The 27960-nt window shown below is 45.9% G+C and overlaps 1 protein-coding gene across 1 annotated transcript; it reads right to left on the reverse strand.

Moving 5' to 3' along the window:
* Positions 1-870: 870 nt before the first annotated feature.
* LOC119520947 (zinc finger protein 543-like) lies at positions 871-27921 on the reverse strand. The gene is given in 7 exon segments (XM_037818832.1): positions 871-4044; positions 7289-7331; positions 10377-10886; positions 10889-12322; positions 21104-21199; positions 24913-25039; positions 27513-27921. Coding segments are annotated over 5 exon segments (1794 nt in total). The 5' UTR covers positions 27540-27921; the 3' UTR covers positions 871-4044; positions 7289-7331; positions 10377-10776.
* Positions 27922-27960: the final 39 nt, after the last annotated feature.

Genomic DNA, 27960 nt, shown 5'->3' on the forward strand with positions numbered 1-27960 from the left:
AGATTTCCTCTAAAGAACAGAATGTGATTTTCAATCTGTGAGGTTCATAATGGACTTCTAAGATTGTTATGTTCTACTTTTTATTCTGTGGGATGCATTCATTGATATTTATTATGTTCATCTGTTTTCTTTTGCATACATGTCTAATTTCAGTAAGAGAAAGTGAACAAATTTTTAGCATGTGGCTTAATGAATATTTGCTTGTCAGCACCCATATAACTTCCCTCATACACAGATACAGAACATCCTCAAAGCCCTGTGTTCTGGTTTGCTAAAGCTGCCATTATGCAAAATACCAAAAATGAACTGGTTTTTATAAAGGGGATTTATCAGGTTACAAATTTACAGTTCTAAGGCCATAAAAGTGTCCAAAGTAAGGCATTAACAAGAGGATACCTTCACTGAAGAAATGTTGATGGCATCCAGTAAACCTGTCAGCTGGGAAGGCACATGGCTGGAGTCTTCTGGTTCTTTGCTCCTGGGTTCTGGTTTCCAAATGGTTTTCTCCAAAATGTCTCTGGGCTTCTGTCTCTCCTGGCTTTTCTCTCGCAGCTGTGCTTCTGTGTATACTTGCTTGTTCTTTCACAGCATTTCTCTAAGCATCTGGGGATCCTCTCTTAGCTTCCCTGGGGCTTCATTTCTTAGCTTAGTATCTCCAAACTTCTTTCTGTCTGCATCTCCAAGCATCTGGGTCTGTGTCAGCTCTTAGCTTCTCCCTGGGACAAAATCTGGATTACACATCTTAGCTTCTCTCCAAAATGTCTCAACTTCTCTGAGCTCCTTCTCTCCATGAGCTCTGGACTCAGGTAAACTAATCAAAACCCACCCTGAATAGATGGGTTCACACCTCAATGGAAATACTTTAATCAAAAAGTCTCACCCACAGTTGGGTGGGTCACATCTCCATGGAAACATTCAATCAAAAAGTCCCACCCCACAGGATTAGATTAAAAGATCAGGGCTCTTCTGGGGTTCATAACAGCTTCAAAGCAGCACACCCTGCACAAAGGTGACCTTTATTCTGCCCTTATCATCACGTATTAGGTTTGCCCACTCGTGAACTTATCTAGAGAACTCTACAGCGTGTACTGCTTATACTGCTGTCATTCAATGTGCTTTTCCTGTGAGATTCATCTGTGTGTTGCATGAAGCAGTTTTAATTGCTGTTTTGCTCCATTTTGTGACCGTATCACAATTTATTGAAGCATCTTCCAGTTGATGGCTGTGTGTATTGCTTTGAGTTCCTGGTTATTAGGAATAATGCTGTTGTAAACCTTAATGTATAGCATTTTGGACAGAAAATGCACTATTTCAATGGATACATACCCAGAGTTGGATTTACTTAGTTATAATATTAAAAATTTGGTTGAATTTAGTACACATCTTGACACAAGAGTTCAGCAAAAAATTAATGAAAGCATTAGGTGAGGATTAATTGGCTATATGGAATTTATAAGAGACCACTGCATATATTACTACCATTTGTAAATTGTGTCCTACACATCCATAATCAGTAAAATTTGTAATGAACTTCTGTACATCTATGTGTTTTTTCACAGCCTGGAAAGCAGGTGTTAAACATTTACCAGCACATCCTATGTCTATAGAGCTTATTATCTACATGAGGGAAGTCTTTGTGAATGTGTCTGAGGGTGAATGGGATCTTGTGTGTGTCTACCTGTGGATAGATGTGTCTATACACATATAACCATTTGTACATCTGCATCTGTGGATGTCTACCTTTGGATAGATACATGTGTACCTCTCTCAGAATGTATCTGTCTCTGTCCTTGTGTTCCCCTGAGTATACTCTTTGTGTGTCCAGGGGTTTCTTTCCATTACCCAGTGTGTGTTGATGTTCCTTGTGTATCTGCATCCATTTGTGCCTATAAGTGCATCTGGCTGTTGCTCATCAGTGTCCTTTTATGTCCTTCTGTGTCTTTACCAATCTGTCTTCATGGGTTTGTGTGTCTTCAGTCCATATATACTCCTTCTACCCTTGTATGTATGTCCCATGGGGATTTTCTGTATTTGTGTCTACATAGCTTTTTGTGTCTCCTATGTGTGTCCCTAGGCATGTGCACATCTGCCTTTATATCTTTGTGTAGCCCTGTGTGTGTTCCTGGGTGTAGAGTCCTCACTGGTCTGTATATGTCCCATGGTGTGTCTACGTCTTTCGGTTTGCTAAAGCTGTCGGAATGCAATATACCAGAAATAGGCTGGCTTCTAACAATGGGAATTTATGAAGTTACAAGTTACAATTCTAAGGCCATGAAAATGTCCAAATTAAGGCATCAACAAGAGGATTGCTTCTCTGACGAAAGGCTGCTGGCATCCTGCGTTCCTCTGTCACATGGGAAGCACTTGGCGACATCTGCTGGTCCTTCTCTCCTGGGTGCTGGTTTCAGTGGCGCTCTCTCTCAACTCCTTGGGGTCCTTCTTGCTTCTCTGAGTGTTTCTCATCTCTCCGTGCTTTCTCTCTGTGTTTCTTCCTCTTATCCTCTCATAAAGGGCTCCAGTAAATGATTAAGACCCACCTTGAACTGGGTGGGTCACATCCCAGTTGAAACAGCCTATCCAAAAGGTCCCACCACAATAGGTCTGCCAGGGGATGAGGATGTGGGGGAGGGGAGGGAAGTGGGTGTGATTATAGAAGGGCAGTAGGAGAGATCCTTGTGGTGTTGGAGCTGTTCAGCATCTTGCATGTGATGGTAGATTCATGAACCAACACAGGTGATAAAACTGTATAGAAAGTAAAACTTGAGAAATATGAATAAAATCAGTAGATTCTATCAATGCCAATATTTCAGTAGTTTTAAATATATATAGCTTTGCAAAATGTTACCATTGGGGTAGAATAAAGTTCTAGGCTGGGTCAATTTCCAGTATGACTCTAAATGACAATAAGTGAAAGTATGCCGCAGAAGGTCTTCTCACAACAATGATGCTTATGGAGTTTCTCTTCAGTATAAATGTTCAGATGGCAAGTAAGATATTTCCTCTGGCTAAAAGATTTTCTCAGTAGTTACATTCAAAAGGTCTTTCCGGAGTATGAGTTCTCTGTTGTTGACTGAGGTGGGCCCCTTTGCAAAAGGCATTCCCACATCTCTGGGTTTCCCTCCAGTGTGAATCCTTTGGTGCTGAGTGAGGGATGAGCTAGGGCTGAAAGCTCTTCCACATTCACTGCACTCATAGGAGTTCTCACCAGTGTGACTGCTCAGGGGTTGAATTAGGGAAGAGCTGTCAAGAAAGGATTTCCCACATCCTTTGACTCAAAGGGGTTTTCTCCTGTGTGCATTCTATTATGCCAGAAAAATCAGAGAGGAAGATGAAGGTCTTTCCATGTTCATTATGCCTGTAGGACTTCTTTCCTGTGAGAATGGCACACTGCTGAAGGAAGGCTGGCCTATCACAAAAGGCTTTCATGCATTCTTTGTACACAAAGTGTTTTTCTCCTCTGTGGGTCTGATTAAGCAGCACAGAAGTAGAGTGTTGGGTCAAGGCCTTCCCACACCGGCAACACTCAAACAGCTTCCCCCAGGGTGAATCCTCACGTGTTGACTGAGGTCTGCCCTCTCACAAGGCTTTCCCACACTCACTGCATTCACAGGGTTTCCCTCCAGCATGAATCCACCGATGTGGAAGAAGATGCAAATGTATAAGCCCTTTCCTGCATCCCCTGCATTTTAGGGTTTCTTCCCTGAGTGGATCTCGGGGTCTTTAGCTGGTCTGAGTCACATTCATGGAGAGCATTTCCTGGAGACATTTGCTTCTGTGAAACTCTTGAGCTCAGACTATCACTGGATCCAAACCACTGCATTCAGGGCTCATCTTCCTGAGGAGGTGCTTTCTGAGAAACTGCCCCTGGGCCCAAGCACCCTTCCCATAATTGTGATGGTCCAGCCCATCCCCTCGGTTGCCCAACCTGGATCCCCTTGACAGTCCCTGAGCCCGCTGTGCCTGGAGTGAGGCTCCCACAGACAAGCAAGGCTGAGAAGTGGTAGGCTTTCTGGTCTTGGGTTTGGTTTCTCCGCCTAAAAGGAACTGGATACACAAAAGAGCCATTAGCAATGCCAACTCAGAAGAAACACAATCACTTCAATGTGAAAATGAGGATGAAAACAGTGCCCCTAATGCCTGCTGTATTTTGATATGTTTGAGACCCAGGTTTACAATTTCTTTCTTTCCTGGTCTTTGGACTCTTGACACCTTTAAAGGGAAACCCAAGGGGAGAGGCTGGGATGGGGAGACCTCTCCTCATGGTCCAGGCCTGGGGGTGAGCGGACAGATGATAATGGCATTGTCTTGCAGGACTCCCTCTCTCTTGAGGACTCTGAAGGTGAGACGTTGTGAGTTGTCTATGGAGAGGGTCACATGGGAGGGAACGGGGGGAGGGGAGGTGTCCTTGGCTGACAGCCAGAGAAAAACCAGGGCCCTCGGGCCGACAGCCTGCAAAGAACTGAATGGTGCTGGCAAGAACATTAGCTTGAAGGGGACCCCAAGCTGCAGATGAGAGAACAGCCTTTGGAAGGCCAGGGCAGCTGTTGGACTTTCCAGTCTACAGCTCCAGGAGTAGCCAGAGGGGATGTGGGAGTTCTCAGCACACAGGAAGCAGTTTACAGCACACAACTAACACAAGTCGGCCAGGCTTGTATGCCTTCTTCCAAGTCCAAGTGCTCAGTCACTGTGCCCTGCTTCCCGGAACTCAAATCCCAAAAGAAAGACCAAAGCTAACAAAGTTACCAAAGTTAACATTCAAGCCCCAAAGACTGTGCCAAACATTATAAATGCATTACAATTTTACAAAATTAAATGAATTGGGAGAATTTACATTACTGAAGATATTGCATCTTCTCATTCAGGAACCCAGTCTAGGGACCAAGTCTTTTGAGGCTCACCAGTAGCGTTTTGCAGCTCGCATGGCCATCTCAGGGTTGTGGGTTGGCGCTTGCACCCTCGGCTGACTTGGGAAATGAGCAACAATTAGGGGAGCACCCATGTCTCACCACTGAATCTAGAATTTCTCTTGCCACGAATCAGGAGGTGGGAAAGAGAAGGGGAAAGGAGCGGCTTTCTCAGGGGGGACCTCCATGCCAGTTGCTGCCACACTCTGAACGCCCTAAAATCACCTCCTGCACAAAGAGAAGGATCACGGCCCAGGCCTTAGGAAACAAGGGAAAGTAAGCATGCGTCGGGGAACAAAGAAGCCTTTTAACCAGGATTGTGGCCTGCAGTGCGGGTGGGGTGAAGAAGGTTGCAGGGCCCCTGCATGGAGGACAGGCGAAGACTCACCCAGCAAATCCAGACGCCCACAGGTCTGAGCATCACCTCCAGGAAAGGGTCCTCTGGGCCACATTAAGCTGCCCCCAATCCTCATGGGTAAAGTCACAACCAAGTCCTCAAAGGTCACCAATGCCCAGGAAACCAGAGGCAGTGCACTGGCCTTGGGGGCAGGAGGGCAGGAGGACAGGAAGAGAGCCTGTCGCTGGCCAAACATAAAGGTCCAGAGGGACCCAAGGCTCTTGCGATGCAGGGCTGATGGAAGCCCCCCGTTCCCCCCCCACCACAGGGAACCCCGTGACATGGATGCAGAGCAGTTCCGATCACTCCACATGGTGGAGGAGTCCCCATCCACCCCATAGGAGGGGCACCAAGGGGCCATCTGGAACAGCTGCTCCATCCTTCTGGATTCCCCCAGCTTCCTGTGTCCTTCATGGGAGATTCGACAATGAGCTGCTTTTTCCTTCATGAGTCCTGATGTCATGTGACCCTGAAGCATCAATCCTTTAAGGACCAGGAAACAAGAGTGGCTAAGGACAACATGTTCTAGGTGAGACTGTCCTAGGCAAGGGAAAGGCGACTATCTGGCAAAAGACCACACTCTCCCAGCACCCCCACCTGCCACTTTGCACACACCACGTAGAGTGTGCTCACAGGCCTTCGTGGCCACCACCACCACCCCAGTGCCCAAGTGAGACCAGCCCACGGCCCCTGTGCTCCTCTTCCTCATCCTGTAATGACAGTGACAATGTGAAGTAAAGACACTCCCATCTACCACTGCCCCGCAGGTCCGCCCTGGCCCGCAGCCATCATCCTTCGGACTTCTCCAACCTGAGCCCCTCTGTGAAACTCAAGACCTGTGTATCTAGTTCCCCACTTAAATCCTCAGCTCAGGGGTCTCTGGGATGTCTTCTTTTTGTTTGTCTGTTTTATTGTGAACTTTAACATATATACATAACAGTGGTAACTTTCAAAGTACGATTTCACAAGTTGTTAGAGAGCAAATTTCAAAGAATGTCATGGGTCACGGTTCCACCACTTAAGCCATTTCCATTATTGTAAAATATACATATAGAAAGGTGTCATCTCTCGACGTGCAGCTCAACAAGCAGTTATATAGGTAATTTCAAAAATTGTTATGGGTTACAGTTCTGCAGTCTCAGTCCCCTCCCTGTTATGCAGTACAAGGTATATACAGAACGGTGAAGACCTTCAAGGCACAATTCAATGAGCAGCTACAGAGCAAATTCTTTGGGACTTTCTTAAACTCAAGCTGGGCAAAACCAAATCCTTGATACAGCCATGGAGAATTACTCCTACCCATGGATCGTCCCGCCTCAGTTGATTACATTTCCATCCTTCCACCTGCTAAGGCCAAAAACCTTGGAGTCATCCCTGACTCCTCCCTTCGCTTGCTAACCTTTCACATCAGAAAACCTCACCGGCCCTACTTAATAAACAAGAAACAAAGTCCAACCACTTCTCCCATCCCCACAGCCACCACGGACACTCACACGGCCTACCGTAGTAGCCTCCTCCATGTCCACAGTCTGGTTTCCAGTAGGGAACAGCCAGAGAGAGCCTGTTAACACCCGAGTCACAGCTCAACTCTCACATCTCCCACCACCCTCAGAATAGAGGCCCAGTTCTCACCGTTTCAGGCCTCTCTCCTGCTTCCCTGTCCTCTGTGAGCACCAAAAATTAAGGAGACCTGTGACCTCCTGAGCACTCCCAACTGATTCTCACTTCCAAGCATTTGCATATGGTGGCTCCTGTGTCAGAGATACCCTTCCACACCTCATGCCATTGATTGCCAGAACTCGGAACCTCTCCATATAACGTCTGGCCTGGATCCAGGTCCCTGGGTGGGGGTGAGTCACCTCCCCAGGGACCCGAGACACAGGTGAAGGGAGAGGAGAGAAGAATCCAAGACACCAACATCCCTTATAGAAGCTCCAAGACCATGAGGGTGAAGGCCCAAGGGGGTGAGGACACGGACTCTACTCACTTGAGCTGAGACCATCGGTGGTTATCTCTGCCATCACGGGACCCTGTGGACAGAGCAAGGCCATGATGAGCTAGCAATCGAGGCAGGTTCCACAGGCTCAGCAGATACCTACCCTGGGTGGGGTGACCACTAGATGACCATGGCAATTGACCCTCAATTCCTCCCATTTAATATGTGTACTAGGGCCCAGGTACCCCTCTGAGGGCCACAGACAGGACATGGGTGTGGAAGTTCCAGAGAGCAGAATGCCCTGGTAAGTGTTCAGCGGACACCCTGCACGAGGTCACCTGTCCCACAATCAGGGACACAGAGCCTGAGAGGGGAGCTGTTCTGTGAAAAGGTGGCTTCTTGGTCCCAGGCATGAAGGTGGCCTTATCCTACTTACTGGGTATTCCTGCTTGTGCCCAAAGAACTGCCTGGAGAGTTCCTCGCCCAGGGCTCCAGCCACCACAGCCAGCAAGCACAGACCACCACCTGCGCTTCTACAAGGCGAGGCCAGGAGTCCTGCCTTCATGCCATCTGGCAAAACTAGGATCGACAATGATTGCAGCTGTATTGCCGTGGTGGATATGGCCCACTAACTTTGTACCTATGCAATCTTACCCTGTAAAAAGAGAGCATTTAGGGGGAGACACTTGCTAGGCTAGCACTGCGGCTAGCAATCTGGCCAAACCTGATGTCCCTTCAAAAGGTGGAAAAGTCTGGTTAAAAAACAATGAAAAATGGAGAAGAGAAACAGTAGTTGAGAGTGAAAGAATGCATTCTTATGCAAAGAAGGAAATCCAGTATTACATCAGCGCTCTGAGAGAGTCTCAGATCAAGAGGTGGTATTGTCTTAGCTCAATTATACCAGATGCCTGGAAAGGTGAAGCCATAGGTTTCTGGAGACAGCCCATTTTGGGAACCTGTTAAAGTCAAACGGAAGCCTACAAACCTGAATGTCATTGTTCTGGAAGATGTCTTTGATATGTGATATGGTATGATGGATCAGTTGTTAATGATTCAGCGGGATGCTAGTAATATGCCAGTATCTTTTGACCCTTACTTTTCAAGTTACATCTACTGCTGTACTGCAATACAGTATAATGTGGGTCTTACCAGTTAAGACTCAACTTCCTTATGTAAACAAATCTTAGGATAATTGATAACTGTGATACTGATGATCAGTGTACAGGCAGACTAAGCTCAAGCCTCCTCAGCCCAGTCTGAGGAAGAAGTGGATTTAGGAAGCCACCGGCTAATTTGCATACTAAACAGTTCTGCACATGTTTATCATAAGATACAAACAGCAGTAGATCAAGGGGAGAAAAGTAATCAAATTAGTACAAAAAATATGATACTGTATGTAATGGCTTTATTGGCTAGATTAGTTTTTCTTTAAATCTATCTCTATCTCACAGTGGCTCCTCCAACCGTACGGCACTTTCATACCGATACTATTGCTATATCTGTTACATAAATGCTAAATGGTAGATGCTCAAATATCACTCCACTGTAAGAGAGCTGAATCCAAGGGCCTGGGGATGGCCTGCACAGTAAATAATTCATCTTGCCCAAAGAAAGGTTAGGTTCCTTGTCCCCAACTCATGGGAGGTAACCTCTAAACTCTTGGACCATCTTGCCTTTTGAGAGTGACTGTTTCCCTGGGGGCCTTGGGCCATGCTAGTCTAAGCTAACAACATGCTTTATGGTGGGGGGCCCCGGGCCACACAGTATCAGCTCGACATCTGCAGAGGCTGGCAACTGAGGTCAGCTATGCAGTAGGTCAATTATGTCTACATGAGCTCCAGTAAAAACTCTAGACACCAAGGCTTGGAGAGGTTTAATGCAATCTCTGTCAAAATCCCAACAAGATATTTTGGATATACAGACCAACATATTCTAAAATTTATATAGAAATCCAAAGGAAGTAGGATAGTCAAATCGATTTTTAAAATGAAGCATAAAGAGATAAGAGTCACAATTAAGATTAACACTTTAAGATAAACAAAACAGAATAAACAAGATGGTGTGGTACTGGCAGAGGTTAGACACACAGAGTGATGGAAGAGTACAGAAAACCAAGAAATAGACCAACACAAATATGCCTAATTTTTTACTGAAAGACAAAAGGAGTCTTTGCAATAAAGGATAGGTTAAAGGAACACAAAATAGCTTCTGCTCATAATGGTGATGTAAGACTACACAGGTGGTCAATTAAAAGACTCTAAGGATTCAAAGTGGTACATGATTATTTTTATGTCTGTACAATGCACTTTTCAACGAAATACTATCACATATAGCTCAAAAAACAGCTCAAAGAATATACCAGAGGAAGAATTCCAAAATACTCCAACCAGAGAGTGCATCATGGGACTGAGTTCATGGTGATAATTGTGGAACTCACATTGCCTGCAAGTACATATGAGGGTTTGCCTATGAAAATTCCCATCGCTTTACAGCATGTGATCACAGTCTTCAAATAATCTTTTATAAGGATAAAAATAAGATTCATTCTCCATGATTATTTCTCTGATGTTATCATTATCCTTTAACTTAATTTAGTTACATGTTTTATTTTGTTCTAGCCCTAATTCAACCCCTAGAAAACTGCTGAGGTGGACTTGGGAAAGCCTCTACAAAGGATTAAAGAAGGAGAGAAACCTCATTGAGAGGAAAGAATTAAGACTCAACTGGGAAGATCAAACAGCTGCACTACCACCCTCAAATCACAGAGATGATAAAAAAAAAAAAAAAAAAAAAAAACTGAGCAGACTGGGATCAAGAAAAAATGGGAGTGTGGATGGTTAAATGCCCCATTAAAAAAGTTTTGGTTTTTAAAAATCAAAGCCTTAAACAGGCTTAAGTGGCAGAGTAAAATATGCCCCTTTGTATATATATTGATAGCTCCTTAAATATAAAAACATTTCACGCCTCAAGCCTTCACATTTCTCAGAGATGTATGCTTCTTAAGGGTAGACACAATGTTGTAGAACAAGGAAAGCCTTCAGGAAATGTTTTCAGATCTACCTTCAAATGTCTAACTCTCCTGGCACCAGATAGCAGTGAATGCACATATAAGACAATAAAGGGGATGTAGCCAATTTACCTCTGAAACACCTCCCTCTCAACAAATAAAATCAGGAAGGGATGAGAAATTGTCACAGGGTTAGCAGGGATGCCGAAAAGAAGCTGTGCTTGCATTTCTTTCTCTTTTCCCTTCCATATCCTCTTCCTTTGAAAAAACATTCCTGAGATAACTTTGCAGAGAAAACTAAGGGGAAAGATGCAGGTGATGGTTTTCCTAAGTGCACAATAATCACTGGGTCTCTCTCCTGGATCAATTCTGACATGTATAACAAGGGTCCTGATGGGGTCCATTTCTAATACAACTCTTTAGGTGGCAGGTAATGATCTGTCACACAACACTTTTTCACAGTGATGACCCTTGTGGGGTTTCTCTTTGGTGTGAACGATCAGATGCTCTTTCCTCTGGCCAAAGATTTTCCTCAGTAGTTATATTCAAGAAGTCTTTCCTCATTAGGAGTTTTGGGATGTTGACTGAAGTCTGCCCACTTGGGAAAGGTCTTCCCACATCTGTTACACTGAGACGGTTTCTCCCAACATGAATCCTTTGGTGCTGAGTGAGGGATGAGCTGCGACTAAAGGCCTTTCCACATTCACTACACTCATAGGGCTTCTCTCCAGTGTGGATGACGGAGTGTCGAATGAGGTTGGTGCTCCGGCAAAAGGCTTTCCCGCACTGGATGCATTCATAGGGCTTCTCTCCAGTGTGAGTTTGCTGGTGCCTCGTGAGGTGCGACCTGCGGCTGAAGGCCTTCCCACACTCCATGCACTCATAGGGCTTCTCTCCAGTGTGGATGCTGTAGTGCCGAACGAGGTCTGCCCTATCGCCAAAGGCTTTCCCACACTCTTCGCACTCAAAAGGTTTTTCTCCAGTGTGAGTCCTTTTATGCAAGACAAAAGTGGAATAGTGGGTGAAGGCCTTTCCACATTCACCGCACACATAGGGCTTCTCCCCAGTGTGAATCCGCTGGTGTTGCTTGAGGTGTGATCTGCGGTTGAAGGCCTTCCCACACTCCATGCACTTGAATGGCTTCTCCCCAGTGTGGATGGTGTAGTGTTGAATGAGGTCTGCACTCTCACAAAAGGCTTTCCCGCATTCGTTGCATTCAAAGGGTTTCACTCCAGTATGGATCTGCTGGTGCCATGTGAGGTATGACCTGCGGTTGAAGGCCTTCCCACACTCAAAGCACTCATAAGGCTTCTCACCAGTATGGATGATGTAGTGTCTGATGAAGCCCGGCCTATCACGAAAGGCCTTCCCACATTCTTTGCACACAAAGGGTTTTTCTCCTGTGTGACTCCGATTATGCAAGACAAAAGTAGAGCGGTGGGTGAAGGCCTTTCCACATTCACTGCACTTGTAAGGCTTCTCTCCAGTGTGAATCCTCTGATGCCTTATAAGGTGTGACCTGCGGTTGAAGGCCTTGCCACACTCAATGCACTTATAGGGCTTTTCCCCAGTGTGGATGATGTGGTGCTGAAGGAGGTGTGTGCTCTTGCTAAAGGTTTTCCCACACTCCGTGCACTCATAGCGCTTCCCGCCAGTGTGAATCTGCTCATGTCGAACAAGGAGACAATTCTTGCCAAATTCTTTCCCGCATTCCTTGCATTTATAGGGATTTCTCCCTTCATGAATCAAGGGATCTTCACCTGATCCTTCTGAGTCATGTTCATGGAGAGCATCTCTTGGAGAGACTTGCTCCTGTACAATCCTTGAGTGTACACTTTCATCTGTCCATTTATCATTAAGTTCGGGGCCTATGTTCCCAGGGAATGTCTCTTTCTGGGGGTCTATCCCTGGCCTCATGATCTCTTCTTGAACTTTCGATGGTGCCTCTTGATACCTGGCTCGCCCCAACCTGGAGTCCCTTGAGAAACCCTGTGTCAGTAGTTCCTGGAGTGAGGCTTCATCAGACAACAGCAGGTGAGATGTGGTAGAGTCAGTTATCTTTGATTTTCTACAGTCACCTGAAGAGAATCCAATCACACAAAGGCCTATTAGTGATGGCAACTCAGAAGAATCAAAATCATCATTTCAGTGAGCTCATGAAGATGGAAGGAAACAATGCCTCTGCGCCTACTGTATTTTGAAATTTCTGAAACCCAGGCTTGCAAGTTCTTTCTTCTCTGGCTCTACACTCTTGAAACCTTTAGAGAGAAATCCAGAGGAAGAGCCTGCAACAGGGGACAGAGGGTCTGGAGTAGAGACTCTTGCTCACAGTCAAGACTGGAGATGGATAGACAAGGTAATGATGACAATGAGTGTGGCAAGTCTCCTCTAAGCCAGGACATCTCAGGATGCTATCAGCGCCTAGGGACAAGGCCCCCAGTGCAGCCCAGCAGGGAGACAGGAAGAGATCAGGGAGATTCCCGGGGGGGTGCCTCGTGAGCTGCATTCCAAAGGAGAGGAGAAGTTGCCAGATAGAGAAAGTGAGAAAGGCATCTCAGCCTTAGGAAACAGAAGACACAGAGCCATAGAGTCTTGAGAGAATCCAGGGAAGTGCAGTGCATGGGAGGATGGTGTTGATGAGAATGCAGAGACATGTGGGGGAAAGGGAAAGCTGATTCCCAAGGTTCTGACTTAAGTGACAGTAAGGATGGCCACTGCTACTCTCAGGGCAGGACTTATAAGGCAAAAGTGAGCAGGATCTGGATGGACATAATGCCTGAGGAACAACTACATGAAATGACTAAAATGGTAGCCACAGTCTGATGGAGAAAACTATAAAACTTTACTTCAAGATAGTAAAGAAGATTTATATAAATGAAGAACTTTGTAATATAAAGTTGAAATTCTACATAAATTAACATATAAATTCAGTAGACTTCCATATAAAATCCCAGCTGGGCTTATCATGGAACTTCACTAGTTGACTCTAGAAATATATGACAGAGCAAAGACCAAAAATATCCCTCAAGAAAAATAAGGAGAGCAGACCTCCTTATCGGATAACAGAATTACTTTGAAATTACAGACATCAAGGGTATGTGATACCAGCACAGGGAAAAGAAAATGTGGCAATGAAAAAATAACAGAGTGCTCAGAAATAGATTCCCACACACCCAGAGCTTTGGTATATGGCAGAGAAGGCTCAGCAGCTCAGCACTAAAAGGGGACTAGTAAGTGGGGCTATAAAAATTGGTAATGCACATGGGGAAAAAATTGCATTCCTAACTCACACTGTACTTGCAATTATCCCCAACTCAATAAAGACAAATGCTAAATGGCAAAATTTTAAACTTTATTATAAAATAAACAAGAATATCTTTCTGGTATTGAGGTAAAGAAAGATTTGCTAATCAGGACACAAAAATCACTAATTATAAGGAAAAGACAAATTAGACTAGACTACACTAAAATCAGAATGGTTCAACAAAAGACAGTCTAAAGAGAGTGAAAGAAAGATCGGTATCTAGAAGAATATATTCGCAGCACATAAAACTGATAAAAGATTAGTATCAGGAATGTACGAAGAGTCCCTAAAATTCGAAAAGAGAAGGGCAAACAGGTTAATAGAAAAAAAAAGGCAATTATCATGAAATGGCATTTCACAGAAGATACAGATTGGCCAAAAATCATTGTTATAAGGTGCTCAATCTCCTTAGCAGTGAAAAAAAGGCAAATCAAGACCACATGAGTTACCATGTTGTACTCACTTGACTGGCAAAAATTAAGGAGCCGTATAATATCAAGTATTGGACAGGATATGGATCAATGGAAACTCGCACTTTTCTGGTGGAAGTATAAATTGGTAAACCCTTTAGAATACAATGGGCATTATCCTATAAAGCTGAACATTAGCTATGTTCAAACCCAATAATCCCACTCCTTGTAACACTGTCATGAAAAAGCCCTGTATATGTGCATGAGGACGTGAGGACATATATATGAATGTCTATGGCAGGACTGTGTGACAATGAAAAACTGTAAGTAATTACATGTGCCAGAAAATAGACAAATACACAGTGATTCAGACATGCAATGGAATATTTTAGCAGAAAAAAAAAACCACAAAAATGAATGAACTACAGCTACATACATCATGAATTTAAAACACTGAATTAAAAAAAACATATCCCAGAAAACATCAACTAAAACCCCATTTTAAAGAAATTTAAAAAGGAGTTAAAAATACACAATACACCAATTGGGCATACACACACTTACACACGTATCATAAAATTATTTTGAAAAATATTGGATTGGCAACTTAAAATGAAATGGACAAATTCCTTGAAAGACATGACCGAAACTGACAAAAGGAACAGAAAATCTGAAGATGTGCATATATATATATATACACATACACACACACACACACAATAAAGACATTGAATTTATATGTAAAACCTTTCACACCTCAAAAAGAAATGGGATGAGACTCAGGCAAGATGGCAGCATAGAGAGGAGTGGAAGCTAAGTAGTTCCCCTGGAACAACTACAAAAAAACAGAAACAACTAGTAAATAATCCAGAATAACTGCGGGGGGACAAACGAGACCATCCATTCATCATACACCAACCTGAATTGGGAGGAATGCCCGAGAACACAGCATAAAATCTGTAAGTAAAACCTGCGGAACCACGTCGGGAGACCCCCTCCCCCATAGCCCGAGCTGCAAAGCCTCGTGGTGCCAGAGAGAAGCTCTCTCCCAGCAAGCGAATACAGCTCAGCTGAGCTCCAACTGGGGTTTTAAGTAGCGAGTGTGAACTGCTCACTACAGGTACGCAGCCCCAAAAAACAGACAGAGGCTTTGGGTGACAACTGACCTGGGAGAGCTGGAGGGTTGTCTTGGACTGGGTCTGAAGGGGACTATCTGTTTCTTTTTTGGCTCAGTGGAGAATGCCCCAGTCATTTTCAGTTTCCAGGGCTGTGACTCGGGGAAGGGTGGAGACACCACAAGCAGAGAGTGAGACCATTGAAATGCTAATGACCTCCACCTGGGGGGGTCTGTCTTCTCTAGGAGGAAAGGGGTGGGGCCCTTTCCATTCAGAACCAGACCCCAGAGCCTGGGGGAACACGGCCACACCTCCTCACACCAGTCAAGAATTATAGGCTAACAGGCGTCACCTGCTGGGCAGAAAAGCACAGTGACCTGAGGCATCAAAGGGTGGAGCAATTTTCTAAGACACACCCGCAGGGAAACCAGATACTGAATATTTCTTCCCTCTGGGACCTGAGCCTGTTCTGGTCTGGGAAAACCTGATTTGGATAACCAAGGAAACCATGCCTAGACAACAGAAAATTACAACCTACACTAAGAAAAACAAAGTTATGGCCCAGTCAAAGGAACAAACGTACACTTCAACTGAGATACAGGAATTTAAACAACTAATGCTAAATCAATTCAAAAAGGTTAGAGAAGATATTGCAAAAGAGACAGAGGCTGTAAAGGAAGCACTGGACATGTATACGGCAGAAATCAAAAGTTCAAAAAACCTACTAGTAGAATCTATGGAAATGAAAGGCACAACACAAGAGATGAAAGACACAATGGAAACATACAACAGCAGATCTCAAGAGGCAGAAGAAAACACTCAGGAACTGGAGAACAAAACACCTGAAAGCCTACACGCAAAGGAGCAGATGGAGAAAAGAATGAAAAAATATGAGCAACGTCTCCGGGAACTCAAGGATGAAAGAAAGTACAATAATGTACGTATCATTGGCGTCCCAGAAGGAGAAGAGAAGGGAAAGGGGGCAGAAGCAATAATAGAGGAAATAATTAATGAAAATTTCCCATCTCTTATGAAAGACATAAAATTACAGATCCAAGAAGCACAGCGTACTCCAAACAGAAGAGATATGAATAGGCCTACGCCAAGACACTTAATAATCAGATTATCAAATGTCAAAGACAAAGAGAGAATCCTGAAAGCAGCAAGAGGAAAGCAATCCATTACATACAAAGGAAGCTTCATAAGACTATGTGCGTATCTCTCAGCAGAAACCATGGAGGTAAGAAGGAAGTGGTGTGATATATTTAAGATACTAAAAGAGAAAAACCACCAATCAAGAATCCTGTATCCAGCAAAGCTGTCCTTCAAATATGAGGAAGAGCTCAAAATATTTTCTGACAAACAGACAATGAGAGACTTTGTGAACAAGACACCCGCCCCTACAGGAAATACTAAAGGGAGCACTACAGGGTGATAGAAGACAGGAGTGCGTGGTTTGGAACACAATTTTGGGAGATGGTAGCACAACAATGTAAGTACACTGAACAAAGGTAACTATGAATACGTTTGAGAGAGGAAGATGGGGAGCATGTGAGACACCACAAGAAAGGAGGAAAGATAAAGACTGGGACTGTGTAACTTGGTGAAATCTAGAGTATTCAACAATTGTGATAAAATGTACAAATATGTTCTTTTACGAGGGAGAGCAAGCAAATGTCAACCTTGCAAGGTGTTAAAAATGGGGAGGCATTGGGGGAGGGATGCAATCAGCACAAACTAGAGACTGTAACTAATAGAATCATTGTATTATGCTTCCTTTAATGTAACAAAGGTGATATACCAAGGTGAATGCAGATAGGGGGGGGGGATAGGGGAGGCATGTTAGACACTTGACATTGGTGGTATTGTCTGAGTCTTTATCCTACTTTGATTTAAGGTTATTTTTCCTTTTGCTGCTTCCTAGCTGTCATTTTTTTTGTTTCTTCTTTCTTTTGCCTCTCTACCTTCTTTGACTCTCCCTCCTGCCTTGTGGAAGAAATGCAGATGCTCTTATATAGATAGTGGTGAAGGTGGTGAACACATAAATGTATGACCATGCAGAAAACCATCGATTATTTACTTGGGATGGAATGTATGGTGAGTGAACAAAACCATATTAAAAAAAAAATGGGTTGATGACAAAACCTCAAGGGCAATATACTGAGTGAAATAAGCCAAACACATAAGGACAATTATTGCAGGGTCTCACTGATAGGAACTAATTATAATATGTAAACTCATAGACATGAAATAAAAGGTACCAAGATACAGGACGAGGCTTAAGAATGGGGAGTGGTTGCTTAGTATGAGCAGAATGTTCAATTAGGATGAACTTAAATGTTTGGAAATGAACAGGGGTGTTGGTAGCAAGATGTGAGAATAACTAACAGTGCCGAATGGTGTGTGAATGAGGTGGAAAGGGGAAGCTCAGAGTCATATATGTCACCAGAAGGAAAGCTGGAGGTCAAAAGATGGAAATGTATAAAACTGAATCCTATGGTGGGCAATGTCCACGATCAACTGTACAAATACTAGAAATCGCTTCCATGAACCAGAACAAATGTATGACGATACAATTAGAAGTTAATAATAGAGGGGCATATAGGGAAGAACTATATACCTATTACAAACTATATACTACACTTAGTAATATTTCAACATTTTTTCATAAACAGTAACAAATGTACTATATCAATACTAGGAGTCAACAATTGAGGGGGGTTGGTTAGGGATAGGGGAGGTTTAGAGTTTCCTTTTCTTTTTTTCTTTTTTCATCTTTCACTTTATTTCTTGTCTGGAATAATGAAAAGTTTCTAAAAATTGAACAAAAATTAAGTGTGATGGATGCACAGCTGTATGAGGGTACCCAGGGGCAAGTGATTGTACACTTTGGATCTTTGGATAATTGTATGGTATCTGAACAATCTCAATAAAAATGACAAAAAAAAAATAGATTGGGGTGATGAATGCACAACTACATGATGGTACTGTGAACAGCTGATTGTACACCATGGGTGATTTTATGATATGTTAATATATTTCAATAAAACTGAATTTTAAAAAGTCAAAAAAAAAAAAAAAAGAAATGGGATGATAAACCTATAATTCAGGCAAATGGTTATCTCTGTGGAGGAGGAATGGGCATGGAAAAGGACAGAAGCATACAGATAGAGACACACTGGTTATGAGTAATGTTCTCAGTCTTGGGTTGGCTAATGTTATTCAGTGCATTACTTTCAAAAGAAATGAATGATCAAACAATCCAATTAAATAAATAAATAAATAAATAAATCAGGGCCATTCATGGACCAATGAGGTCAGTGCATCATAAACCACCGTTTATGATTAATCTAAATCTGTACACCTGAGGTCCAGTAAGAGACGTCAGAGGCCACCTGAGTTCTCTGATAAAGTTCATGATCTCTGAGGAGAAGGACCTCGGCCTCAAATTCCAGCAGCACCCCATACTAGTTCTCTGGTCTTTGGCAAAACACTCAAATTCCATAAGCTTCCATTTCTTCTTCTAAACCGCAGAGATAAAAACAGAGCCACCCTTGCAGGGCCGTTGTGAGGATGAAGACTGAAAAGTCTGTTCTGTATCGTGAGCTCATTTTACCGAGAGGTTAACTGTGTGTGCTGGAGTCAGAACACCTCGATTCAAATCCTGCCTATATCAAATCAGATTATCTTGGAAAAATTACTTAGCTCTTCTAAGTCTCAGTTTCTTCATGAGAGAACTGAGAAACTCTCAGTTCCTGCTTTCCAGCTATCATTGACGGTTAAATGAGAAAATGCCTGTAGGACACTCAGCCAAGTGCCTGGCGCTGCGCGAGTGTTCAAAAGATGGCAGCCGTCATTCACCATTACTGTCCTTGAACTGCGCAATCAGGAAGGCAGCAGTGACCTCGGCAAGAGGAACTCACCACTGGGCCTCAGGGCGTGAAGGGAACGCTGGCATCAAGGGCAGATGAGGGTGCACAGCACACAGCTGACGGGGCTGAAACGGCGCAGCCACTCGACAAAACCATTTGGCAGTTTCCATTAAAGCTGAACATGCACCTACTCTCTGACCCAGCCAGTCCATTCTTGGGTATATACCTGACAGAAATCAGGGCTTATATCCCCCCCAAAACATGAATAAGAATATTCTTAGCAGTGTTCTCCATTATACCTCCCAACTAAAACAACCCAAAATGAATGGTTTTTTTTTTTAGACATGAGATAGCACAAAGCACTGAAAATGAAACTTCTAAAACATTCTCATATGCTATTTGTTTATCTTCCTCAAATGTAAGGAACTTGCGTATATGATTATGTTGAAAAGAGAAAGGATAAAATTTATAGAAGAGGCAGGAAATAAATACGGAAGTGAGTTTCCTGAAAAGGTGTGCTCTGGACTGGTGCAGGCATTGGCCATGGCTGGGGGCAAGGCCTCTTCTAGGGAAGTGAGAAGGGAAGGCACACATATGAAAAATTTAGATGAGCGTTTAAGGGTTGAGAATCAAGCAATATGAGGATGTAGAGTTTATTTTCAACATGAAAAATGCTGACACGTCAGCAGTCATTTGCTGACTTCGGGGCCGAGCATCTGGTGAGTGTTTGGAACAAGTGCCTGGGAGAGCTGGGGCAGGAATCAGAGCTGACCAGCAGCACCAGACAGATAGAGGGGGACTAGCTAGGGTCTACAGGCCTTGTCCAGGCCAAGGATGATGACAGCTTGGACCCCTGTGTTGGGATGAGTTTGGTGGAAGGAGTGGAGGTGAAGGATTCAGGAGGCATGTATGAGATGCAAAACGGGCAGAATTTGGGATGACTGATAGAGAGGGAGTTGTCTGTGGTTGCGTCCAGTCTCTGTATCTACTTGGATGGCAGCACAAGTTCCTGAAACTTTGCAGGTGAGAGGAATGGACAGGATCATGAGCTCTTTCTTAGGCACTGATGTGGGCCTGGAAAGAGACCTCACTGGCTGGGGGACCAATGGAGGAAGGAGAGCATAACTCTGGAGTGGTGCCACTCAACACACACGGAAACTCTAGTACTGCAGTGGCCAAGATGTGGGCAGAGAAGGCCAAATGTCACCTTGAGTTTTTACACAACAGGGGAGTAGGAACACTTGGGCAATGGACTGTCTGATTGACAATCAGAAAGACGGGTGGATGGAGAAGGAGGGAAAGGGTGGGATGCAGAACATAGTTGGAGAGGACCTGGGAGAGGCGCTTTTCCCTCATTGTTCAGAAGGCCATGCCAGATATCGTTATTCATTACAACTAACACCAGGACATGAATGATATTGAGAGCTGACTTTTGCTGAGCTGCTTTCTATGGGTCAGGTACTGTGCCTAAGCAGTTTCATGGATTATCTAATTACACCCTGAAACAAGACATAAAAACTATCATTCTTAATATTTTTCAGAGCAGACCATGTAGATGTTCACCAAACCATAGGCTCAACCATGTTGCCCAGCCCTATGCCCCCAAGTGTGGCCAAATGCCTAGTTCCTATCAGTGGAATGTAAGTGGGATGTAAGTGTGTGGATGTGGCTTTGACTTCTCTCCTAACCATTATTTAACCATAACTGTAACAGCACATGTTGACCATAGAAGGCACCTGGGTCCTTGAATACTGTGTGGTCCTGAGCTCCCTGCTGACTCAAAAGGACTCAGATTTTAGAGTTTTCTCTTACAGCAGCTAGCTTTAACTCAGTCAAATGTATACACCGAGGCAAAAGAAGATCATGTACCTTCCCCTGGATCACAAGCCTGGGGAGTGGCAAAGCCAGTTTTTAAGCGCGAGCAGTCGTAGCCCAGGCCTGATCTTATCTAATACACACTTCTCCCCAGGAGCAGTGAAGACTGTGATGGGCGTGGGAGGACGGAGGAACCACAGGTCAAAGGGCTCCAGGGCTCCCAAATCCCCAGAGAGATAACAAAAGATGCTTTTAAAGGGAAGGCAGGACCAGTGGTCTCCTTGTGACCTGAAGGCTACAGGGACCCCCACACCCACCCCCCACCTGGATGTTAGCTGCCTACCTGCACAGGTACATTGGGAGAGGCCTTTCTTCACTGTCCATAGTTCCTGCTTATGCTCCAGGTGACTGGTAAGTGCAGGTGTGGGAACAGGACATCCTGTTCATGGAGAAAGAGGACACAGAATTTCGATGAGAAATAAAGAAACCTCTCAATTGAGCCTGAGACCTCAGGACAGGAATAAGCCCTCAGAATGAAGCTGCTCCCACACAGGCAAACAAAATGCTGATCTGTGACCTGAAAGTCCAGGCCACAAATACCTCCTTGGGCTCCAAAGATTGTAGACAGTAGTGTTAGCTGTTTAGACAGCATCAGTTCCCTTTGACATCATCCTACAGAATCCCCACACTGTTTAGATGCTGCCATGGGAACCAGGCAAAATGTCCCCCCCTCCTTCCAGAGGGCATTTTGTAATAACCCAAGCCAGTGCTCCTTGTGTGTCAGAACTACCTGTACCCATCATTGACCAATGAAACCAGATCCCTGAGGGTAAGACCTGGGCATCAATAATTTGTAATACCCCTCAGTGATTTTGGACTCCAGGGCAGGTTGAAAAGCCCTGGCTGGTTTCCATCCACTTGCAAACTGAATCCTCAGTCATCACAGTCTGAGGCACACAGGGGACCTAAGCCAGTCACTCTCTGTAAAGAGAAAGCCTTTATCCCGGGAAGGCAGAATGAAGGCATCTGCTGACCCTGTTGTCCTGAAGCAACTGGCAGCTCCCGCCAAGGGAACCTGTTTTGAGGACAAGATGAGGGAGCAAAGAAACGGGACCTGGGTTGCACCCACCACGCTGGGAGCCAGCCCCACCTCCGCACTTCGTACCAGGGGAGACAATCAATTGCCTTCGGGAGGAAGCCCATCTGAACCGGTTTTCTATCAGATGCAGCCACACACCCATCTAAGGCTGGGGAGGAGGACAGGGGAACTCTGTCAAGGCAATGACAGGCACAGGGACCCACAGAGGGCTTGAATGGCAGGCCCCAAGCCACTGCCCAAGAGTCATTCCGTCGACACTCAGCAAATGCTCACTGATGTGTGCCATGTGGCTGGCACTGAGCCCAGTGGTGAGCAGTGAAAAGTGGATGAGACCTTCCTTTGGGCCTTTGCACATGCTGGCCCTCTACCTGGAACACTGTTCTCTCCCCTACAAGTTCCACCAAGCTCAAACTCTGTCTCAGTTCAGATGTCACTTCCTGAGAGGACTTCTTTGAAGTGTGACTCCTGAGTCCAGGTGCTTCATCAATTTGCCCCACTACTGAAGAATCTGTAACGTTAGCAGTAAACAGAAAACTAACACTCTGGGGATGCAATCATGTCACGAGGAGCATTCCAAACACTTCTAAGGCATTACATCATTTAAAAACTGAACTACATTTATGGTCTAATTTTGAGAAGAAATGACATATATAAAATATTTAATTCAGGATGAAGGTGTGTGTCTTCACTACTTTGTGTCTTTTTTTTTTTTAAATATACATACATCCTAAGCAAAGTTTTTTCTGCTCCTCCTATAGCTGCTGCACTAAATGATGACTTTATTTTAGGATTCCCTCACAGCTCCCCCCATCCCACCCCAAGGTATAAACTGAGATGGGCACCATTTCATGGATGAAGTAACTGAGGCTCAGGCAGATAAGGTGACTGGCTGAAAAGCACTACCTGGTGAGTGGCCGAGCCCAGATGGAAACCCTGAATAACCGTCTATGCCCTTGTGCTATTTAACAACAAGGCTATGCCACACTGCTCCAGGAGGGGCCGAGTCCAGGCACGATGGTGTTGATCATGAAGACAATATCTATAACAGCAGTGACGGCAGTGGGGACCTAAGCTGCCAACACACACAAGCCAGGTATTGATCAGGTATCGATCAGCAGGCCTTGTCCTGAGCCCTTTCCCTAGAGTACCCTGAGAGCCACCCAACATCCCTGAGAAGTCGATCCTTACTACCTCATTTTATGCATGAGAAAGCTGAGGCAAAAAGGTTCTGTAATTCACCTAGGGCCACACTGCTCCTACGAAATAGCTGGGACTGAGCACCAGCTCAATTCCAGACCCTGGTCTCCCAATCGCTACAATGAGGAGGAAAGAGTGGCCACAGGAGCGGGGAGGAGAGGGAGGGGAGCAGGAGGACTGAATCCTCAGCACACGGGCCAGAGGCAAGGGCAGACTTGGTGACTCTGCTGTCAGCACTTCATGAACAGTAAAGAACAAAAAATTGGGAATCCTTCCCAACGACTTGGTCAAATACAGACATTTACACAAACATCGAATATCACTCACTCCTACCACATTTCCCAAAAGAAAGGACTTGTACTGCTAAAAAATGGAGAGGACAGCAACTGAAATGAAGGTGTGCCTTCTAGACTGGATAACAGCTCGCGGGAACTCACTGCACTGGCCGCATTTTCCTTCCGTTGACTCTGACGGGGCCATGAGAAGGCCACGCGGGGGCAGGAACGGTGCCCGGAACAGGCCTAGCACGTGGTTGACGCTGAGGGGACCTTAGCTGTGATAATTACTAATTGGTTTTCTTCATTATTTTTCTTAGGTTTCTTCCAAAAGGGAATAATCTTGTATTGCTCTGGTAAATGGGAAAACTGGAACACAGCAGGCACTTGCCTTGATGGAAGGTTACTACAAGAGCCTAACAATGAAATCAAAACAAAACTCCCAGATAGCTCCTGCAGTCTGTTCAGGGCTGTGAGCTGGAGGCTGTTCCCTCGGTTGAAAAAGGAAATCAGTAATAGTTGGAGAGTGTTAAAGACTCAGCACTAAACCCAGACAACAATGCCTGTGCATTATAAGGAAGTTTAGCAGCATCTCTGGCCTCTTTCCATTAGCTGCTAGTGGTATTCACACCCCAAGCAGGAAGACAAAAAATGCATCCAGACATTGTCAAATGTCTCCTGGAGCATAACCACTGCTACTGAGAAGCCCCGCACGAAGCTGATTTCCCATACCAGGGGAGGGCTGTGGCCCTGGCCTCAGGAAATGAGATGATCGTGAAGGCACAGGAGGGAATAAAGAAGCCCCACAACCAAGATCGTGTTATTCAGAACAATACTGAGTGGCACTAATGGGACGCGCCTCCTGGGGGGCCTGCCTGAAGAACAGCCCATCACCCACAGCTCCTGCCAACTGGGCTGTGGGGACACTGGACCCCACTAAACTGGGCCAGTCACACCCTCCTCTGGAACCTGGACCTCAGACAGCCTAGCCCGGGCAAGGGGTGAGAGGCCGAGGGAAGTGTGGACTTGGGTGGCCACTTCTGGCCTTAGAGACACCCCTCCAGAGGCTGCTGCAGAGAAAGAAATGACATAAAAAATACAGAGAGAAGCAGAGACAAGGAATATGGAGGCCTCAAGGAATAAGGACTGGGGAGCCAGTGCCTGCCACAAACTCGCTAAAGCAGACAAGGCCAATGTGACAGAGGGACCCAAAGAGACTCACAGAGGGAAGCAAGGATAAGAAACCTGGAAGTCAAGTCATGATAGTCACTGTTCTCTCAGTTCCTGTAACTGTCCCTCATGGGCCCTGTGATTCTGTGAGACGTCTCCTTGTCCATCCAACACATTCTTCTTCTTTGGCTGTGAGCCATTTTGAGGGGGAACATGTTTCTTCCCAACAATCCCTGTTTGAGGTTCAAGAAGACCAGACGGGAAGAGGTGAGACTAAAACACGACTCAATGCCTCTGGGGAAGAGAGAGGGTGGGCTCTGCGGATCTCCTCGCCCAGCTGGGGCTGGAGCAAGAGGGTGGAATGAATGAGGAGACGGTGATCTCCCACACGGTGGAGCGGCGAGGCCTTACCCAGAGAGGCCAGGAACCCACAGGTCTCCAGCATCACCTCCCGGTACAGGTTCCTCTGGGCCAGGTCCAGCTGCCCCCACTCCTCTGAGGTGAAGGTCACGGCCACGTCCTCAAAGGTCACCCATACCTTGAAAGTGAAGAAACAGGCAGTAGTGTTGGAGTTGGGCTGTTGGATGGTATTAGAGCACGTCTCCGTGCCACTGATACAGGCTCAGAGACTCAAGGCCCAAACCCCTGAGCACACCCTGAGGGTCTACCGGTGTGCAGTTGATGCTGTGGGGAGAATACGACAGCTTAGGAGGGAAGAGCCTCCTGTGCAGGAAGGTGTTAGAGAGAATGACACAAGACAATGACAATCCACCACGGACTGCCAGATGCAGATGTCAGAAGAACAGGAGGAGGATGACGATGATGATGACACCAGTAACGGTGGCGGCGGCAGCAGCTGAGCTTCCCTGTTCTCACTGCGTGTGCCTGCTCCATGCTGAGGGCTTTAAGCCATTGTGAAGCAACTAGAAGGCCCCAGCTCTGAAGTCAGATGTTGGGGTTCGAATAAATTCTTGAAACCAGCACTTACTTGCCATGTAACCTTGGAAATGTCACTTCATTTCTCTGAACCTCAATTTTCAGATCAATTTAATAATCTGTCCCATTCATCAATAAGAGAATCTGAATTCATCGAGAGAATTTGAAAAAATAGTTCGTAAAAGAAATACTCAGGTGTCTGGCCACAGCCCATGAGGCAAACACATTGTCACCTCCGTGTCACAGTCAGAGACCTGAGCATAAGGAAGCTCCACCAATTCACCTAGAGTCACGTGCCTGACAAGCAGAGGCAGGATCCGAACACACACCCCTCTGGTCCAGGGTCTGATTGTGTAACTCTGACATTCCTCCCTCACTACAAAGGATTCACAGTAATGACCTCGTGAAGCATTCCCACTAATTTTTCCTGTTTAACTATTTCAGCAACCCGGAATATATTCCCACAGACCTGGACAGAGAAGTAGAGCTGTCATCACCCACCTCTCAGAAGAAGCACCCACAGCTGGGCAAACGCCACGGGAGGGACCAGCTCCCAGCACCACTGGCCTCCTCTAGGCCTCACAGGTTCCAAGGAGATTCCACAATAAACCTTCAGCCTCTTTTTCTTTCCTGACTCTTGACAGTACATATCCCTGAGACCAGAATACCTCAGGACCAGGAACAGGAGTGGTAGAGGACAATGCAGGCTGTGGCCATGACAACACAGGCCTTGGACAGGCTGGAACACCTCTACTGATGGGATGAATATCCAGAAAGGAATCATACAATCTCACCCTCAGGACACATCTCGGGAGGTGGAGGGGAACCATGGCACCTGCACAGGCCCTCTTGGGCCTCCATAAACGATCAATATACCTTGGCTTTGACCACATACTTCCCTCTAACTAGAAAGTCTGGCCCCCAGTTGCTCCCAATGCTCAGCATCACCTGCTAGAAGGAAGACTGCTTGCTTTGCAAAGTTTATTTTAGGCGTCACCTCTAGTGCTTCCCATCCTACTGTGGGTAGAGAAGAATATGAAAACACGGACTCCGGTGGTCCACATACTGGTTTGAGTTTCTGCCACTTAAGAGCTGTGTGACCCTGCGCAAGTAACTTAACCTCTCTGAGCCTTGATTTCCTCTCATTTAAAACAGTTGTAATAATACACTATGACTCTGAGAAAATGAGTATGAAATGAAGTGATACATATGCCTGCCCCTCAGCCCAAATCAAGGATTAAATGAAGACCAGCTATTATGGTTCTTTTGTCATCATTTTTCCTTTTGGCTTCCACAGCATCCTGGAAAACATCAACCCTGCATTATCCTGAAATTTGCCAGATTCCTTAAACAAGAATGCCACGGGATACTTTTTCCAGCCTGAACTGCCAGGGAAGGCCTATCCAAACAGGTGACATTTGAGCAGAGCCAGAAGATGTGAATGGGCAACCCTGCGGCGATCTGGGGAAGAGCAATTGGCATAGTGACGCTGGTGCGGTGGGGGAGCAGCGAGCCAGGGAGGCAGGGATGGGGACAAGGTGGGAGGTGGTCTGCCTGCATGGGTCCGGGGGGAATCGCAGGTCCTACAGGAAGTGTGGAATAATGGTGTGTGTGACAGGAGCCCCTGAAGAGGAGCACCATTCATTCCTTTTTGCTTAAACATATAGAGTTTTTATTAGAATAGTTGTAGGTTTACAGAAAAGTCATGCAGAATGTAGTTTCCATCTACTGCCCCCCCATACAGTTTTATTATTAACATTTTGCTTTAGAGTGGTAACTTCGCTACAACTGATGATCTAGTATTATTATAATTACATTATTAAACACGGTCCATAGTTCACATGGTGTGGTTAGATAAGCGCTCCTGGAGGGAACATGCTTTAACCACTTATTGAGCACCTGTCAGAGGCCCGACACTGTTCTAGGCCTGGAGATAAATCAAGCCGCAGGCCAGTTCCACTTGCCATAAACAAAGGACTGCCAAGAGAACTCCAGGGACCTTCTGGGCTTCCGGCCTCCCAGGAGCCCGCTCCGCCCAGCAGAGAAGCAGCAGTTCCCACCCAGCCTCCACTCACCTGCGCCCGGTCCGTGGGCGCCGCCATCAAGGGACCCGTGGACAGGGCAGGGAGGGGAGGGGAGGGCGACCCCACCAGCCCCGCCCAGGTCGGGACGTGCCCGCGGGCCGACCCGGCTCCGAGCCTCAGGCTCCCGCGTCCAGCGCGCACCAGGCCCAGGCCCGCGGCGGGTGCTGCGGACGCGGCGGGCTGGGGGGAAGACCCCGAAAGCCGAGGCCCCGGCGGCAACGGGGGCGCTCCCGGCTCGCACGGCGGCGCGAAGGCGGGTCCCAGCCCCCTGCCGGACTCGTCCTCCCGGAGCCGCCGGGGAAGCGGCCGCGCAAGAGCGCTCGGACCGCCGAATCCAGCGAGGACCGAGCCCCTCACGCACACGACTACGGCCCCCAGAGCCGGAAGTCCCGCCCCGCCCAGCGGCCCGCCGGAAACGGCCCTCCCGGGACTTCCGGTG

The sequence above is a fragment of the Choloepus didactylus genome, chromosome 27 (genome assembly GCF_015220235.1).
Source record: "Choloepus didactylus isolate mChoDid1 chromosome 27, mChoDid1.pri, whole genome shotgun sequence".
NCBI classification, from domain to species: Eukaryota; Metazoa; Chordata; class Mammalia; order Pilosa; family Megalonychidae; genus Choloepus; species Choloepus didactylus.